The sequence below is a fragment of the Capsicum annuum genome, chromosome 2, assembly GCF_002878395.1.
Source record: "Capsicum annuum cultivar UCD-10X-F1 chromosome 2, UCD10Xv1.1, whole genome shotgun sequence".
In the NCBI taxonomy this organism is placed as follows: domain Eukaryota; kingdom Viridiplantae; phylum Streptophyta; class Magnoliopsida; order Solanales; family Solanaceae; genus Capsicum; species Capsicum annuum.
In genome coordinates, this window is record NC_061112.1 from 43,209,842 (window position 1) to 43,228,604 (window position 18,763).

The window sequence follows — 18,763 nt, forward strand, 5'->3', positions numbered from 1 at the left end:
GACTGAAAACCCTTTCTCCTACTCCTCCCTATCTATACATTCTACTTCAAATGCCTCTCCCCTAAAGGAATTGGCTGCAGTTGAGTCCACCCTTTTCTTAAGCTACAACAACAACAACCAGAAGAAGAACGCAACAAAGCCTTTAATCACATCACCAGGTTCTCATTTTCTTTTCTATGCTTACTTGGATGTTGTTACCCATTTCCATTTCTGTTTCTATTCGTTGATAATATAGCTCCAATATGTTAAAATATTTGATCTTTATTGAATTTCCTGTAGTGGGGTCTCATTTATTTTTGTGGTATGTGGTAGAAACGAAACTTGTTGTTGACTTGAGCAGTACTTCCTTGATATTTTCTCTGCTTTGTGAACTTAAAATCAGCTGAAAACCCATGGATTCTGTAGCATTTGTCCACTGTATAACCTGTTTTCTTACAGTAACTACAAATTAGAGACTGTTGTGCCTTATAATCATTAAATTTTCTTCTTCCGGTTTGATTAGAGGCAAGAAAAGATGATGAATCACCAGCAGAGACTACTGGAACATGAATTTCCCTTTGTTTTTCATCCTGAATTATGAGTGAATAAGCCTGCCCAATAGAAGGCAAGGGGGAAGATAACAATATATTGCTTCTTACACCTATGAAAGCATCATTCAATCCCATCAAGAACTGCAACAATCTTTCATCTTGCTATGCCTTTCGTCCCTTTTCCTTAGCACCACACTCACACATACATGGGCAAGCTAAAAATGTATTCAAGACATCCAATTCATCCCATAAGCTTTTCAATTTAGTGAAATAAGTTGAAACACTTATGATTACTTGAGTGATTTCACTTAACTGTTTTTGAAGTTGAAATAACTTGGTTTCATTTGTCTGACCAAATCTTTCTTCAAGGTCCTTCCACAAATCCTTTACATTGATAGAAGACAACACGCTTTCTGCAATTTCCTTCGAAAGGGAGTTTAGTATCCATGACAGCACCATGTTGTTACACATGTTCCAAGCCCTGTGCATGTTGGAATCTGGGGAAGGAGCAGCCAATATGATACAAGGATGACCAAGAACACAAGAAAATATACTTCAAAATAGTCCACAAGTTGAGGAAACCCGAGACTATTTTGGTGACCACTCTCGGATTCGCTACTTATAACAAGAATAGATAGAACGAGTGTTAGCACCTCAAAACAGCCAACCAACAAGTTATATTAGCACAATACAATGAAGAACAACAAGGCCACAACAACTAGAACCTACGGGTTTTACAACAATACAAGAGAAACCCGAAACTAGAACAAGAAACAAAGATAGATAGTTAGACACAATAAAGTTGTAATCTTAAGAACCCAAGAATGGTAACTCTTGGACCCTTAACACCATACTCAACACGCACCTAACTCTTACAATGACACAAGAGGGCATCCACCTCTCAAGCACCAAGGTATCAAGCTTTGCAACACACAAGAGAATCCACCCTTATGCTATGCCCTAATTTCGGTTTTGGAGCTCTCTCTCACAAAATGAGTGTTCTTACAATCTCAAACATAAACTAAGTAAATAAAACCTACATTGTTCTATTTATACAACATTACAAACAAATAGAGAAATGACAAAAGAGTCCTCCCATAAATGGGCTCCAAACCCCCCCCCCCTTTAAGTGTACCAAAAGGATGGCTTTGGGCCTCCTTTACACTTGGGCTTGTGCACTCCTTTAAGTGGTCTTCAAAAATGCTCAAAAAGTGTCCATGGTCATGATCATACTTGTATCATCCTCTCTATCTTGAGAGGAATTTGCCCACAAATTCACGACCTCACCTCTTTTTGAGAGGTATCTCACACGGCCACACATCTTCTACTTCCTCCTCAACTTGAATCCCAACCTCTTCGTGCTCTCCATCTTAAGGCTTGCCATCAACCTTAGCAGATTCAATCACCACTTCCTCTCCTAGGTAGTATAACTTCCCCTCCCTTAGGATCACATTCCTCCGATTTGGACACTCACTAGCCTTGTGCCCCCACCCTTGACACTTGAAGCATTGAAACCCCTTGGGATTGGAAGTAAAATTCAATTTACCTTTATACCTTGGAGGATGTTTTTGGACAGCCTTGGGGATCTCGGGCTGGGCAGCGACGAAAGAGTTCTCTTTAAGCTCCCTCTCCATCTCTAAAGCCGCTTGGAAGATGCCTTCTATGGTGTCAAATTTGTGAAGCGTCATGCGAGTGGAGATGTCCTTGTTTAACCCAACCTTGAAGCGCACAATGTCATGAATTACTTGCTCTTCCCGGTGGTCAAGTTTCAACATCAATTGTTGAAATTCATCATAGTAAGCCATGACACTTTTGCTTCCTTGCCTCAAATTGTACAATTTGGCAAGGAGCTCATGCCTATAAGTCTCGGGCAAGTACCTTTGCCGCATAAGGTTCTTCAACCGAAACCAAGGAGGAGGTTGTCCCCCGATCACCTCATTCTCGAACCGCTTAACATACTCCCACCAAGTATTAGCCTACCTCTCAAAATGAGCTATCGCATAACAACTCTTCTTTTCCTCGGTGAGGTCATTGAGTTGGAATATCTTGTCACACGAAGACTCCCAAGCAAGATACGCTTCGGGATCACTCTCACCCTTAAAGATTGGGAGACTAACTTTGATGGAGTAATGCCCAAGTCTCGGTTTTGGTGGCCTTCCCTCACCTCTCGGCCTAGCTCCCCATGTCTACCCCTCATTCTTTCTTCCCTCAAGTAAGCATTAGCATAGACTCCATAACCTCCATGTTATTCTTCCCCACCATATCCTTCCACACGGTTTGGTTGGTTCGGGTTAGGTGGGTTTGGATTGGGTGGAAAATAAGTTCTTTGGTCTAATGGAGCTTGAATTGGAATGTGAGGCCTTTGGTTAAGTGGAGGGTTTGGGTTTGGTGTTGGTATTTGGGTTCCAAGTGTTTCTTGTTGGACTTGGTGAAGTGGAGGGTAGGTTGGTCTATCAAACTCTCGGTTTTGGGAAGCATTTGGTGGTTGTCTCGGTGGATTGATCATTTGGTGTAACATTTCGGGGGAGATGGTAGGAAAATTGTTTTGATCATGTCCACTCGAGGACAGATAATAGTATTGAGGAGTAGAGGGGCGGCTCCTTTGGCTTTCTACTCGTTCCAATCTCCCACTCATAGTAGATATATCTCCTTTCAACAATGTTACATCCGTTTCTAACTTCCCAAAACTCACTTGCATTCTTTCCAAAGTGCGGTTGAGGCCTTCAATAGAAGCTATGAGGATATTGGTATCATTGTTGCCCACGGTTTGGGAGGTCGTTCCCTCCATCACAATGTACCTAAGAAAAACACCTGCAGAACAATAAACGAGTTAGTTGTAAAATAAAGGTCCTCACACTCTCTCGTTAGTTTTTTTTTCTTGCCTCTCAGGTTTCTTCACTCAATCACACAAGTGTGGCAAGCTTGATTGTATTCCGTGCTTGAGAGGTGAACCAAACCTCTACAACGACTCAAGGAAACAATAACAAAAGGACACATGAAGATCATAAACACGAAGAACGACTACTAATCTAACTTATAATCTAGTACTAGCTTGTAAGTTAGTAATGGAATCAACAAAAGAAACAACAAAAACGAAACTAGAAGATCAGATTTTGAGCTTAAAATGGTCGTGTAAACAGTGATTTGACGACGTGGCAGTACACTATTGGCCTCGGGTTTGTCAAAAATTTACTTGCCATAAGTCTTGACCATTTCACAATTTGGACTTGGTGGATTTGGTTAATGAAGGTAATTGTAGTCTTGGAGCTTCTTTTTCAAATTCAAAACAAGACTTGGACTTTCTTATATTCCTCCTTATAACATGGGTCCTTGAATCATGGAAAGTTGTTGGTAAATGGTTGTTAATGTCTTTGAAGTGATGTGAACAAGACATTCACCAACAAGTACTACAAATTTGTCTTTTACCTTTTTAGATCTATTTTGCAATTTAAAACTTAACAAGATGATGAATGTGGTGAAGAACTCCAAGAACAAAACAACAACATCAAGAACATCCAACAACAATTCTCCAAGAACTCAACAAATCCACAACAACAAGGCCAAGGCTAGAACAACAACACCAACCATGGCCACCCCCTGTTCACATCAACAACTTCAAGTTCAAGCTTAGATTTGGACACTTTTAGTGTTGGTGAGAAAGAAACCAACACTTGAAACACTCCAAAAAAACAAATTACGTCCAAGATCTAGACACAAACACAAATCTAGGCCAAGAACAAGATGGACAGATTTCAACTTTTCTGGATTTTTTTGTTTTTTGATTTTCTAAGTAACAAACCCAAGATTGACTTCGTAGGAATGAAATCAAACTCGAGTCCTCAAGTTGAGGAAACCCGAGACTATTTTGGTGACCACTATCGGATTCGCTACTTATAACAAGAATAGAGAGAACAACGAGTGTTAACACCTCAAAACAGCCAACCAACAAGTTATAATAGCACAATACAGTGAAGAACAACAAGGCCACAACAACTAGAACCTACGGGTTTTACAACAATACAAATGAAACCCGAAACTAGAACAAGAAACAAAGATAGATAGTTAGACACAATGAAGTTGTAATCTTAAGAACCTAAGAATGGTAACTCTTGGACCCTTAACACCACACTCAACATGCACCTAACTTTTACAATGACACAAGAGGGCGTCCATCTCTCAAGCACCAAGGTATCAAGCTTTGCAACACACAAGAGAATCCACCCTTATGCTATGCCCTAATTTCGATTTTGGAGCTCTCTCTCACAAAATGAGTGTTCTTACAATCTCAAACATAAACTAAGTAAATAAAACCTACATTGTTCTATTTATACAACATTACAAACAAATAGAGAAATGACAAAAGAGCCCTCCCATAGATGGGCTCCAAAAACCACCTTAAGTGTACCAAAAGGATGGCTTTGGGCCTCCTTTACACTTGGGCTTGTGCACTCCTTTAAGTGGTCTTCAAAAATGTTCAAAAAGTGTCCATGGTCATGATCATACTTGTATCATAATAATCCATCAACAAATCCAGTTTGTTCTTGCTGTAAGAGCTATTATTATTGATGTTCTCCAACCTCCATAACCTTTGCCATCAAAAGTAGTGGAATTCGAGGGATGGAGATAGTAAGAGTGACTTTGATCAACCACCTTAATTGTAAAAGATTCAACAGTTGGAACAACACCACCGACCAACGTGGTCTCTGCTTTTTCATTAGACAGCTGAGCAGTGTTGGTCACGATGAAAAAAAATGAAGATTGGATACAAGGTAATTGAAAACAAGAAACAAAGATAAAAATTTGAGACAAAATGATTGAAATCAACCTTGCTCTGCTACCATGTAGTAATTGAAAAAGAATTACGAAAAAAAAAGACAAAAAAGAACTGCGAAAAATTTCCTTATCCTTTTTCTTGAATGAACAGTAACTTTTACAATGTCCTATATATACAAGTAAAGAACCTACTTAAAGACTTCTAAATAAGGTACAATAACTAAAGGGATACACTTCTAAATAAGATAGAAAATACTACTTAATAAGGATGTACAAAAGATTAACCTAGGGTGTACAAAAGGAATAAATAATATGTACAATGATTTGCTGAAGTTGGGATGAGATCAACATGTTAAGGTAGACCCAAGCCATGTATCTATCGTCGAATAATATTGAAGCTAGCCCAAGTCAGGTACTGTAGCAGGCAAACGATGAAATGGGTGAATCAACCCGGTTCAAGGAACAAAATACAATATTATCTCAACAGAGGGTTGGGACTGCGGAAGCAAAGTTCGTTTACACAGTGTGGTTAATAGAGTTACCTGGTACTTATTACTGGTGGTAGGAGGTAGCAAGCATCTCTTGCAATTAGTCGAGGTGTGCGAAAGTGGGCCTAGACACCACAATTATAGAGAAAAAAAGAAAAATTACAAACTATTGTACTTCTCGATTGTGCTATTGTCATGGATCTATAACTGAGGAGGAGGGCAACATTAATTTAGACATTGTATGGTGAATAGAGTTAACTTGTTACCTGTTGCTGGTGGGAGGTGAGAATTAGTTGAGGTGCGTGAAAGCGAACCCGAAAACAATGGTTATTGAGAAAAAAGAAAAATATTTACACAGTGTAAAATTATTGTACTTCTGGAATGTGCTACTGTCATAGGTATGGAAAAAGCTTTCTATCCAATGAACAAAATGAAAATTGAGTTCCTTACGTAAAAATATTAGGTAGAAACTGCTCAGTAGCGCTAATCAGTTCACAGTTGGCATGTTTGTTTCTCATTTGAGATTGAGAAAAAAGATGATTAGAGAAGTGGCAAAATGGATGAACAAGTTCAGTTGACAAATCTTGTGAGGTTCATTGGAACAAAGTGGGCAAAACCTAAAGAGCGTACAAGGTTAGACTACCACATGTTTTACCATGGACTTGTAAAAAAGGAAAGCCAATAAAGAATTAGATTTCTTGAATGGACATACAAGAAAATTGTATCACTAGTTGAACTTCTAGTTCTTCTAGCTGAAATAAAATAAGAGGGCAAATTTATGCGAGAGAAAGAACCTATTTGGTGGAGTCCTATTCCTTGGAGGACAAGATAGCACTTCATAGTGATTGTGAGTGAGTACTCATTGTGCCTTGTTTATCTTTGACCGGTTCTTGAGCATGACTGTGGATTAGTGGGTGGCTAGACCTAGATTGCACAGGCACGAGATCAAGAGTTATGGGGTTCTCGAGATACTACAAACAAACAAATACAAATATTATCTATTCTAATTTCTAGGTTGAGCACACGATGTTCATCGACCTAGAAAAAGTTTATGACAGAGTTTGTAGGGAGATGCGGAGAGGCTAAACTCTAAAGGTGTACCTATGACATACACTAACGCGATCAAGGACATGTGTGATGAAGCCAAAATCGGGGTAAAGACAGTGAGAGGAGACTTAGAGCAATTATTGATTGTGATGGAGTCCCATGCTTTTAGCTCATTCTTATTTGCTTTGGTGATGGGTGAACTGACGATGCATATTCAAGAAGAGGTGTCATAGGATATGTTATTTGCCGATGACATAGTTCTGATTGACGAGACCCAAGGCGAACTTAATGCTAAGCTGGAGGTTTGGAGACATACCTTGGAGTCTAAAGGGTTCAGGTTGAGTAGTGATACAAGAATAATCACGGAAATAGACTTATGTGGGTGTGCATTGAAAGCAACCAAGTGTATGTGCAAGAGAAGTGTAATTAAAGGCCCAAATACACACCAAAGCAGCCCACTTCATACACTAGAGGGGCAACCCATTCTTGAAGGGCCTTTTTGGTCATTTTAACTTCTATTTGTTTTGTAATATATAAGGAACATGTTAGGGTTTATTCACTTAGTTTTTGAATGTTGAAAATGGTAGAACACACTTGAAACCCTCAAGTTCTTTCTCTTGTGAGGCTTGGCCGAAACTAGGTTACAACATTAGGGTGGAATCTCTTTTGTTGTTTGTTTGCTTGGAACTTAGGGTGCTTGAAGGATTGAGGTCCTCTCTTGTCTCTTTGAAGAGTGTAGGTGTTCCTACTATCATCATTAAGGGTCTTTGTGTGTCATCTACATTTAGGTTCGTAGTCATTATAGTAGTTTATGTCTCACTATCTATCCCTTTGTCTTTTGTTATCTTGTAACGTTATATCTTGTTGTTGTGGAATTCGAATCTGGTTATTCTTGTTGTCATCTTGTTCATCTCGTTATTGTTGTGTTGTTGGCTGTTTTTGGGTGTCAAATACACCCTTGTTTCTTGTATTCTTGTTATACTTATCGAATCCAAGTGAGGTCCCCTTTTGGTCCACGTTTTTTCTTAAATTTGTGGACTGTTTGGGGTGTGTTTTGTGCTTTCCCTTGTTTGTCTTGTATCATTTGGTATCAAAACCATCTTTGGTGTTGTTCTTACAATACCAATCTTGGGCTTTCTTGCTAAGAAAAAAAAAAAACTTGGGTGTTCTTGTTGTTCTTGGCCGTGAAAGTGTTGTTCTTGTTGTTCATCTTGGCCGAGGTTGCTTGTAGCGTCTAGATCTGGTAGTCCTTTGGTGTGTATTGTTGTTTCTTGTGTTATTTACGTGATTCACTAACACTAAAAGGTGTCTATATCTATTTGAGTTTGAACTTGTTAAAGTTGTGTTGTGAACAAGGGTCTAGGGCGAGAATTTGTGACTTGTTGTGGCCGTTTGGGTCTTGAATTCGTGAATATTGTTGTTGTTCTTGAAGGATTGTTGTGGTGTTCATCTTGTTCTTCATCTCATCTTACAACTTAAGACAACCGAAAGTTTAATATAGATTCAAAAAGGTGAACCTACAAGTTGTAAAGTTGTTTGTGAGAAGACTTGAGCTATCACTTTCTTGACTTGACATCTACTTTTCAACCACTTTTCCTTGTTTCAAGGGACCTTGTTTTGTGGGAATTGTACAAAGTCAAGTCTTGCCTTTTGAAGATTAGACTTAAAAGGAGATTCAAGACATATACTTTCCCTCCAAAACCAATTGTTTCTATTATATAGTAACTAAAGTTAAACTTCAACTAGTGACTAATTGCGGGGCCGTGACCAATAGTGTGCTGCCATGTCACCCAAGTTACTGTTCACACGAAAATTTTAAGCTCAAATTATGATCTTTTAGTTTCATTTTGTTGTCTCATTAGTTTCGTTTGTTGATTCCAATACTAACTTACAAACTAGTGACAATTTACTAAATTGTGAGTTGGTTTTGAAACCATTTTTTTCGTGTTTACATTCCTTTGTGTGTTTTTATTCTTTTGAGTCATTGTACACACTTGCTTCACCTCTCAACGTCTCACGGATTACAAGCAAACTTACAACAATTGTGAGATCAAAAGTGAGAAAATACTAGGGACAAAGGATTAAAGAGGGAGTGTGAGGACCATTCTTGAACTACTAACTTGTTTATTGTTTTGTAGGTAACTCTTGGCTACAATGGACAACAATGCTCTTGGTGCTATCTTGGAAAGACTTGAAACTATCAACCGAGGAATGGAAAGTATGCTCACGACTATGTCCTCAATCCGAGGAAAGATGTCTACTATGAATGAGAGGTTGGATCGAATGGAGAGTCAAAGGAACTCTCGTGCTTCTACCCCTCGACTCCATGTTTCCTCAAATGGTCATGACCAAAACCCTTCTATCACTATTGCCCCCGATACTTTGCCTACAAAAGTCAACCCTCCAAGTTCACCACAAAATGCCATGAGCCAAGTTACTAATTACCCTCAAAATCGAGAACAAAGTAGATCACTTCTCCCGCCAGTTGATCAAGTCCCACAAGAAGGACTTGGAGGCCCTTTCCCTCCCATCCAAGCTCCACAACCGAAGTTCCACATTACCAAAATAGCCCCCTTAATCGAAACTCCACTTCCCCAAAACCGATATGTCCATATAGAGGAGTATGGAAGAAAGGGACAAGAAGTATATGGAGTCTACGATGATGCTTATATGATGAAAGGAGACTTGAGTCGGATAAGATTGAAGCCAAGTCTCAAGATTGAGAGAAGCCGAGGTTCAAAATGAAGATGCTGGCCGAGACTTATTCATATTGAGCTCTCGGGTTCTTCATGTTTTGCGGACTGTTTTGAGTGCTTTTTTCTGAAGTAGCCAATTGAACGAAGTGAAGCCGTGAATTTGTGGAAAATTCTTCTCAAGATGGAGAGGATGATACGAGAATAATCACGGAAATAGACTTATGTGGGTGTGCATTGAAAGCAATCAAGTGTATGTGCAAGAGAAGTGTAATTAAAGGCCCAAATACACACCAAAGCAGCCCACTTCATACACTAGAGGGGCAACCCATTCTTGAAGGGCCTTTTTGGTCAATTTAACTTCTATTTGTTTTGTAATATATAAGGAACATGTTAGGGTTTATTCACTTAGTTTTTGAATGTTGAAAATGGTAGAACACACTTGAAACCCTCAAGTTCTCTCTCTTGTGAGGCTTGGCCAAAACTAGGTTACAACATTAGGGTGGAATCTCTTTTGTTGTTTGTTTGCTTGGAACTTGGGGTGCTTGAAGGATTGAGGTCCTCTCTTGTGTCTCTTTGAAGAGTGTAGGTGTTCGTACTATCATCATTAAGGGTCTTTGTGTGTCATCTACACTTAGGTTCTTAGTCATTATAGTAGTTTATGTCTTACTATCTATCCCTTTGTCTTTTGTAATCTTGTAACGTTATATGGTGTTTTTATGGAATTCGAATCTGGTTATTCTTGTTGTCATCTTGTTCATCTCGTTATTGTTGTGTTGTTGGCTGTTTTTGGGTGTCAAATACACCCTTGTTTCTTGTATTCTTGTTATACTTGTCGAATCCGAGTTAGGTCCCCTTTTGGTCCACGTTTTTTCTTGAATTTGTGGACTGTTTAGGGTATGTTTTGTGGTTTCCCTTGTTTGTCTTGTATCAAGTAGAACCAAGACCGGGCACTTCCATTCTTGGAGTACAGGTTCAGTGACGTAATGCCTGAGGCTGGCGTGGAAATGAGGTTTGTTACAGAAGTTATTCAAAAGAGAGGAAGTTTCAAGTATCTTGAGTCTATTATCTTAGAAAATGGAGATATTGACGGCGATGTGACAGATCGTATTGGAGCAGGATGGATGAAATGGAAGCTCACATTTAGAATCCTGTGTGATAAGAAGGTGCAACGAATACTCAAAGACAGGTTCTACATAGTGGTGGTTAGACTACCTATGTTGTACGAAGTGGAATGTTGGCTAGTCAAAAACTCCTACATTCAGAAAATGAAAGTTGCAGAGATGGATGTATGAGCCCACTAGGAGAGATAAAATTAGAAATGAAGATATCTAGAACAAGGCAAGAGTGGCCTCAATCTAGGACAAGATGCAGGAAACGATGCTAATATAGTTCGGACGTGTGCAGAGGAGATGCACGGATACCCCAATGCGGAGGTGCGAGAGATTGACAATGGATGGTTTCAAAGAGGTAGAGGTAGGCCAAAAAAATATTAGGGAGAGGTTATTAAACAAGACATGACATAACATTAACTTACTGAGGACATGACCTTAGATATAAGGTTATGTAGGATAGGGGTTAGGATAGAATAAATAGTTAAGCAGGTTACAAAGGACACAAATTAGGGTAGAATGTTAGTTAGATCCTTAAGTGTTCTCGCTTATTCCTCTTTATTATTAGCCGTACTATTAGTCGTACTATTACTCTTGTAGTTTCTAGTCCTTTGAGTTTGGTTATTATCTGTTGCTTTTTGTACATGACTGTGGCTTGACGCCAGTTAGTGCCCTAGAGATAGCGGAAAAGGTGGCGGGAGCGGGGGTGTGGGAGTGCAGGGGGACGTGGATGTTATGTGGGATAGGGCTGCCAGCTGTATCACAGACAGAGACTGCTAGAGAAGTATTGGGTGTTTTGAGGGGTTGAGCAGGACGTCATAAGGGGGACTGGTGGTAGAATGATGAAGTGAAGAAGAAAGTGGAGATTAAGAAGGAGACGTATGTTAAGTTGATTGAGAGTAAAGATGAAGCGGAGAAACGGGTGAATAGGGAGGTTTACAAAGTAGCAAGGAAGGAGGCTAACTTAGCAGTTACGGCTGCTAAGTCAGCAGCGTTCAAGAGCTTTTATGCGGGGTTGAAGGAGAGAGGCGGGGAAAAGAGGTTGTATAGGCTTGCTATGGCTAGGGAGCGGAAGGGTCGTGACCTCGATCAAGTGAAGTGTATTAAGGGGCAGGATGGTAGTGTTTTGGTGGAGGATGTTCACACTAAGAAAAGATGGCAGGAATACTTTCATAGCCTTCTGAACGAGGAGGGGGACAGAGGCATTGAGTTAGGAGAGCTGGAGCACTCGAAGGAGAGCCGTGATTTCAGTTATTGTAGGCGTTTTAAGGTTGAGGAGGTCAGAGAGGCTATTCGTAGGATACGAGGGTAGGGCGATGGGTCCTGACGAGATTCCGGTAGATTTTTAGAAGTATGCTGGTGGGGTAGGTTTAAGGTGGTTGACGGATTTGCTTAACGATATTTTCAAGACTGCGAGAATGCCTGAGGCTTGGAGATGGAGTATGATGATTCCGTTATATAAAAACAAGGGTAACATTCAGAGTTACAACAACTATAGGGGTATTAAGTTGTTGAGTCACACTAGGAAGATTTGGAGAGAGTGGTTGAGCGGAGATTGAGGAGGGTTGTGTTCATTTTGGAAAAGCAGTTTGGATTTATACCTGGTCGCTCGACGACAGAGGCAATCCGCCTGGTGAGGAGATTGGTGGAGCAGTATAGAGAAAGGAAGAGGGATTTACACTTGGTGTTCATCGAGCTAGAAAAGACGTACGATAAAGTCCCGAGGGAGGTTCTTTGGAGATGCTTGGAGGTAAGAGGGGTCCCGGTGGCGTACATCAGAGCTATTAAGGACATGTACAATGGAGGGAAGACCCGAGTGAAGATGGCGAGAGGAGACTCAGAGCATTTTATGATCGAGACGGGGTTGTATCAGGGATTGACTCTTAGTCCGTTCCTATTCGCGTTGGTGATGGACGTGTTGACGCCGAGTATTCAAAGTTGGGTGCCTTGGTGTATGTTATTTGCGGATGATGTAGTGTTGATTGATAAGACGCGGGGGGTGTGAATGACAAATTGGAGGTTTGGAGGCAAACCCTTGAGTCTAAGGGGTTCAGGTTGAGTAGGTACAAGACGGAGTATTTGGAATGTAAGTTTAGTGACTTGAGGCAGGAGGACGAAGTGATGGTGAGGTTGGACTCCCAGAATGTTTGTAAGAGGGATAGTTTTAAGTATCTTGGGTTTACGATTCAAGGGAATGGTGAGATTGATAAGGATGTCTCTAAACGTATTGGAGCAGGTTGGATGAAGTGGAGGCTCGCCTCGGGAGTCTTGTGTGATAAGAAGGTGTCCCTTAAGCTTAAAGACAAATTTTATAGAGTGGCAGTCTGCCCGGCCATGTTGTATGAAGCGGAGTGTTGGCCGGTCAAGCGCTCCCACATCCAAAAATTGAAGGTGGCGGAAATGAAAATGTTACGTTGGATATGTGGGCTTATTAGAGGGGACAGAGTTAGGAATGAGGTTATCCGGGAGAAGGTGAGAGTGACTTCAGTGGAGGACAAGATGTGGGAAAGAAGACAGATGGTTTGCGCATGTGATGAGGAGGAGCGCGGATGCCCTAGTTCGTAGGTATGAAAAGCTAGCTTTGGATGGTTTCAAGAGGAGTAGAGGTAGGTCGAAGAAGTACTAGAGGGAGGTGATTAGGCATGACATGGAGCAGCTTCAGCTTACGGAGGACATGACCCTAGATAGGAAGGTGTGGAGGTCGCGGATAAGGGTAGAAGGCTAGTGTGAGTGTGTGGGTTGTAGCAGGCAGTCAGGAGAGATCTTGTGTAGCCGGGTTCGTAACCTTAGGACTGTGTACGTAGGTGTCGTTGGTATGTGAGGATATGTTATTACTAGGTGGAGGGCCTATTTCTTATTTCTTCGTTCCTATTTTCTTATTTAGTGTTGCATTTATTTCTCGTATTTTTGTTTTTTCTCTGGTTTCATTTCTATTATTTGTTATTCCTGTTTTTTCCGTTGTGTCATCTATCCTCCTTGTTTATTAGTCTTTATCTTGAGCCGGGGGTCTATCGGAAACAACCTCTCTACTTCTTCGGAGGTAGCGGTATGGACTGCGTACATCTTACCCTCCCCAGACCCCACTTTGTGGGAATACACTGGGTTTGTTGTTGTTGTTGTGGTTTTCTCTTATTATGACTACTGTTCAGGATGATTTGTCAAATTGTCTACAGTATTTTGCCATGACTTCTTCATTTCCATATTTCTTTCTCTATATTGCTTTGGACTTTTTTTCCGTTGAGTTCAGGGTCTATCAGATACAACTTCTCTCTACATAGGTTTACGGGTAAGGTAATGCATACACTTCACCGTCCCCAGATCCCACTTTGTGCAATTACACTGGGTATGTTGTTGTTGTTGTTTTAGTAGTAAAGGAATTTTCCCTTACTAGTAAAGTGGTAAGGTTGGATGTTAATTGATGAAGAAAATAAACTTTAGGAAAGTAGTTTAGGTAGCTCAGCTGATTAGAGCAAAAATCCTTTTCAATGGTTCGGATTAGCTACAGTCTGATAACAGGAAACAATGTTATTTAGTTGACTTCTAACTTAATGGTGCATATGGTAACTATTCTTGAAATAGCATTTACTTACTTTTTTCTTCTTAGTGGTGTCTTTAGTAGATTAAGTTCTTAATCGTTTCGTGACATCTAATGTCACTGTATCCGTTCGAGTGGTAATCCAAATTATAGTTCTACTTCCCTAGCTCTCATATGGTTGATGCTTTTTAGAATGGTCTTGCTGCTGTTGTCACAGTATTCTAAGGTATTTACAGTTGTAGTTAGTATGATCTGCTGAGTAAAGCTTAGTGTAAGCATAGGTTTACAAATTGCAGGTTACCTGTGTATGTGAGCTATCAACTATTACTTGACTTCTTTCCCACAATTCCTATCCTCCTGTTCGTTCTCTCTCTGCATGTGCTTCTGGCTGAACGGAATTTCACGCTAATGCTTTCTTACGTAATTCTGATTCAAGTGCTGGGCTATCTTCTTCAGTATTCAACATTGGAAGTTGTTCTTTTCCTATGTAGTATTTAATTCTTTGCAGAGAATCTGCTTCGAACCTTTCAATGTCTTACATCACTTACTATTGGACTTCTATGGAGCATGGGTTTTAGTTGGGTCTTCTGATCTCTTCTTTCTCAAATCATATTCAGTTCCTCAGTTTGTAAACAAATACTAAGGTCCGCTACAAAATGACAACATCAGGAGTTGCTGCTAGTCCCATAAAATACTGTCTCCACTTACCTGTACAATGTCCAGGATTTCGTGAGAAGAGAGTTTCAGTTTCTAACGTAGGGAGATCAAGGTACATGCTCCATCAAGTGTGGTTTAGTGTTTACTTTCTTTAGAGTTCACTCACATGGCAGAATTTCCTGATTGATCATTTCATTTATGTGTTCATCATGTAGAAGTCATTGTATTCCTACACAGAAGTATTGCCCAAGAAGAACGCCTTTAGTCAAGTGTGCAATGGAAGCTTCTTTTGGTTGTTCTACAGATGACTCTGCTGGTAATGTTGATGGTTCCTCTTAATTTAGCTTCTTCAATTTGCAGACCTTATGTCTGAACTACATGGTTGTTGAGATTCACATGGACTCCTTTGCAAGAGTTTGGTGATTGTGGCTTTTCTTCTTCTTCTTTTTTCGCTATCCCTATAGATATCTATTCTGTTGAAAGATAAATAAGGTGGTCATTCAATTATTATCAATGATAAATAGGCAAGAGAGAAAACTTGGAATCTTGAGAAACAAGTCCTTCGTTCTTGAATGCGTTTGCCTCTTTTTATTTCTTTGTTTTTGGTGGGTCCATCAAATTTAATCACATATAGCAGATTGAGATGCACTTAACTGCAAGGATGATTCGTTATATAAAAAGATCTAGTAATATGGGAAGATACCTAATTACTGAAGATTTCAATACTAGATGACGTTCCACTTGTATTCAGAATTAACATAAATCTAGCGGTTATAGACTGACACCTTCAGAGAGTGTAAGGTGTCACAATAGATGACCTTTTCTCTTCGAGTTGGTTCTGAAAGAAGTTCTTTGGCTGAGGCAAACATCATCTGTCAATATCAGAAAGAAATGTCCGCCTTTTTTGTTTTTGTGCTGGAAAAGACATTGACAAATGTAACTTCGTATGGGGTTATCACGTGAATATGCACAAAATAGCACAAAGTCTGCTATGGTTCTTAATTGCCTTTCAGTTCAATAATCCAAGTTCTTTATTACTTTTGCTTTTGTAGTTGCTCTTGTTGATGCATTCTCTTCTCTGTGTGTGTTGTTTCTTCAAGCACAGCCATCTTTCCGAGAATCAATGTGAAGGACCCATACAAACGACTTGGAATTAATAGGGAAGCTTCTGAGGATGAAATCCAAGCTGCTAGGAACTTCCTAATACAAAGATATGCTGGTCATAAGCCAAGTGTTGATGCAATTGAAGCTGCCCATGATAAAATAATAATGCAGAAATTCTATGATAGAAAGAACCCGAAAATTGACATTAAAAAGAAAGTTAGGGAAATGAAACAATCTCGTGTTGTGCAGGCTGTCACTAGCAGGTTTAGAACACCAGCTACAAAGTTCATTGTTAAAACTTCCATTGCTTTCGTAGTCCTTGGTGCTCTTACAGTTCTCTTTCCTACTGAAGAAGGTCCAACCCTTCAAGTTGCCATTTCCTTGATCACTGCCATATATTTGATTCACAATCGGTTAAAGAGCAAACTTCGAGCTTTTCTATATGGGTATGTTTTTTAATTGTCCTCTAACCTAACTGTTTTGTCCTTTTTAATATGGTAATTATTGTCGGCGCAGTTGACTTAATACTTCATGACTAACAAAGAAAACTGTCTTGAGACCTACTCCTCCGTCCCATTTTATCCGTCCCAAATTTCTTAATCTGGTGTCCCATTTTACTTGTCCTTTTTTACTTATCAAGACAAGACAATTTTTTTTTTCCATATTTTACCCTTTGCATTAATTACTTTTTCTTTAAATTAAAATGTAAACATCATTTAATAGGGGTAATATGGTAAACTAGCCATGTTATTTATTATTTTTCTTAATAACCGTGTCATCTCAATTTGGAACGAGTAAAATGGGACGGAGGGAGTATGTTACATGGACTCTTAATTTTGCCTTGACATACTCATGTCCAATGTGTTTGGGAAAGGGTGATGGTTTTGTAAATTCTTCAAAATATGCTAATACGCTAAATACCTGCAAAATTTTAAGCATACATGGGTTCTCTTTATACTTGAATCTAAAACTGGTACCGGAGATGATGTGTATCTTAGTAAAGCGCTTGCTCAAAGTAAATCAAGCTATAGTTAGTCATGGAATTAAGTTATAGTTTTCAAATTCCTAGACTTCTTTCATATATTAGACTTCCTATTTGATAGTTAAGGTGTTCTCATTTTTATTGCTAAGTTGTCTCTGTATTATATTGCGGTGCAGAGCTGGTGCTTTTATTTTCTCTTGGCTTTTGGGGACATTTTTGATGGTGTCTGTGGTTCCTCCCATGCTTAAAGGGCCAAGGAGTTTGGAGGTGACAACGTCATTGATTACGTATGTACTTTTGTGGGTTTCTTCTACTTACCTCATATAGAACAGTTTCATCATCTCAATTTTGTTAGAGAAGTACCTTAGTTCCTCAAAATACTAAACGAGAGGAAGAGATTGAAACTAAGGCCAAGTGCCATGGTTAACAGCTTGTATTGCTAAGATCTGGTGAGATTTTTGATACAAGGAATTGTAGATTTTTGGGATGAAACCTTCTTTTTGCTTTGAATGCGGTGATTTATTCAGACCTAATGCGTCGTGGCCTAAGAGGCTAAGAGTAGCTCGTAGGATTGCTGTTCTGGCTAAATGTTGTGCTGTTCCCTTGCCATTTGAGTGTGTTGCTATTTTATTTTATTTTATTTTTTTGACAAAAAACTAGCTTTATCACCTGACCATAATTAACTAATTTCTTAATTTGTGACTTGCTCCAAGGAAAAAGACCTTGGTTTAGTGTGAACACAAACATATGCACACCTTGTTTTGGACAATCAAAAAAAAATATACACCTGTTCTTTTACACTAGTGAAGTATATTAAATGTTGTGGTTGTGCAAGAATTGCAATCTCCTAGTGTGATGGGGTGGGCATAAAGCAAAAATATCAACTCTAGCAGTTAAGTAATATACAAAGAAAAGGAAATGTGGTTACAACTGTAGTCTAGTGATGTCGTTTGTCAACGGGATGTGTTGAATGGCTCAAGAGTGGTGACATTATTTTCTGAAATATTTCATGGGCCATTATTCAATTCCTGCCGTTAACCGAACACTTGTTTCCACTTGTTTGATGTTCTCAGCTTTTCTTGATTAGTGTTAAATGCTCACTTCGTTCGCTAATTTGGCACCCGAGGGATTGTTTTTAGATTTGTCCAGTCACTTAATAAATTGATTACTCATAAATAATATTCCATAGATACGCGGTCGTGCTTACTAAAAATGATTAATAATCTAAAATACTTGTCATATTAAAAAAAATTGAGGATATAATTAGCAATATTCTTTTTCCTTTTTACTTTAGTATTAATTGTTCTTGAAAGATCTTTTGGGCGTATGACAAGATCTTTAATGCATTGAACTGAATTTTTACAAACAAAGAGGAATAAATTCTTATGTCTGGCTTAGACCAAACTGCTTCAGTAACTTTTCGACATGTTTAAAGAGAAACATGTGCACCCCTCAATTGTCCAAATAAAATAAAATAAAATCAAATAAATTAGTAGGACCTGCCAATCTCTCATCACATCAACCTTTTCTCCGTAATGTTGTTAATCATCCTCTTCGAATGAAACAAAGATTTTTTCTTTTGGAGGTACCACAAATGAAACAAAAAGATTGAGGCACTTACAATCGACCACCCATTTTTCTGAATAGGAAAAAAGCTTAAAATTCATGGACGCGTTGGTTTTTATATTCTCTTGGTCTTGACTTGCTAGAAAGGCTGGAAGTTTGGTATTTGGTTTGATATTTTTAAAATTTGGGTTGGGTAATTCGATAACTGAAATTTGAAAATAGATATTAAATAACATACTTTTAAGTTTTGGTTAGATAATTTGGTAATCGGTAAAT

General features: G+C 39.1%; 1 protein-coding gene across 7 annotated transcripts; it reads left to right on the plus strand.

Annotated features, from left to right (window-relative positions):
• The first annotated feature begins 5 nt into the window (after positions 1-5).
• Positions 6-17,447, plus strand: LOC107858552 (protein CHAPERONE-LIKE PROTEIN OF POR1, chloroplastic). Of its 7 annotated transcripts, none has more exons than XM_047406085.1 (5): positions 6-158; positions 14,796-14,947; positions 15,051-15,151; positions 15,941-16,385; positions 17,098-17,447. In XM_047406085.1, exons 2-5 carry the CDS (start codon positions 14,835-14,837, stop codon positions 17,246-17,248), a joined length of 810 nt encoding a protein of 269 aa, XP_047262041.1. In that variant the 5' UTR covers positions 6-158; positions 14,796-14,834; the 3' UTR covers positions 17,249-17,447. The 7 variants fall into 7 exon arrangements, with proteins under 7 accessions (XP_047262041.1, XP_047262057.1, XP_047262068.1 ...); XM_047406101.1 differs by having other exon boundaries at positions 15,054-15,151; XM_047406112.1 differs by having other exon boundaries at positions 36-158; positions 14,687-14,947; positions 15,054-15,151.
• The last annotated feature ends 1,316 nt before the right edge of the window (positions 17,448-18,763 follow it).

Coding starts and splice junctions, on each gene's coding strand:
- LOC107858552 (XM_047406085.1), top strand. CDS start 14,835: ATGACAACATCAGGAGTTGCTGCTAGTCCCATAAAATACTGTCTCCAC. Junction 15,152..15,940: donor TTCTACAGATGACTCTGCTG/GTAATGTTGATG, acceptor CTTCAAGCACAG/CCATCTTTCCGAGAATCAAT. Junction 16,386..17,097: donor CTTCGAGCTTTTCTATATGG/GTATGTTTTTTA, acceptor ATTGCGGTGCAG/AGCTGGTGCTTTTATTTTCT.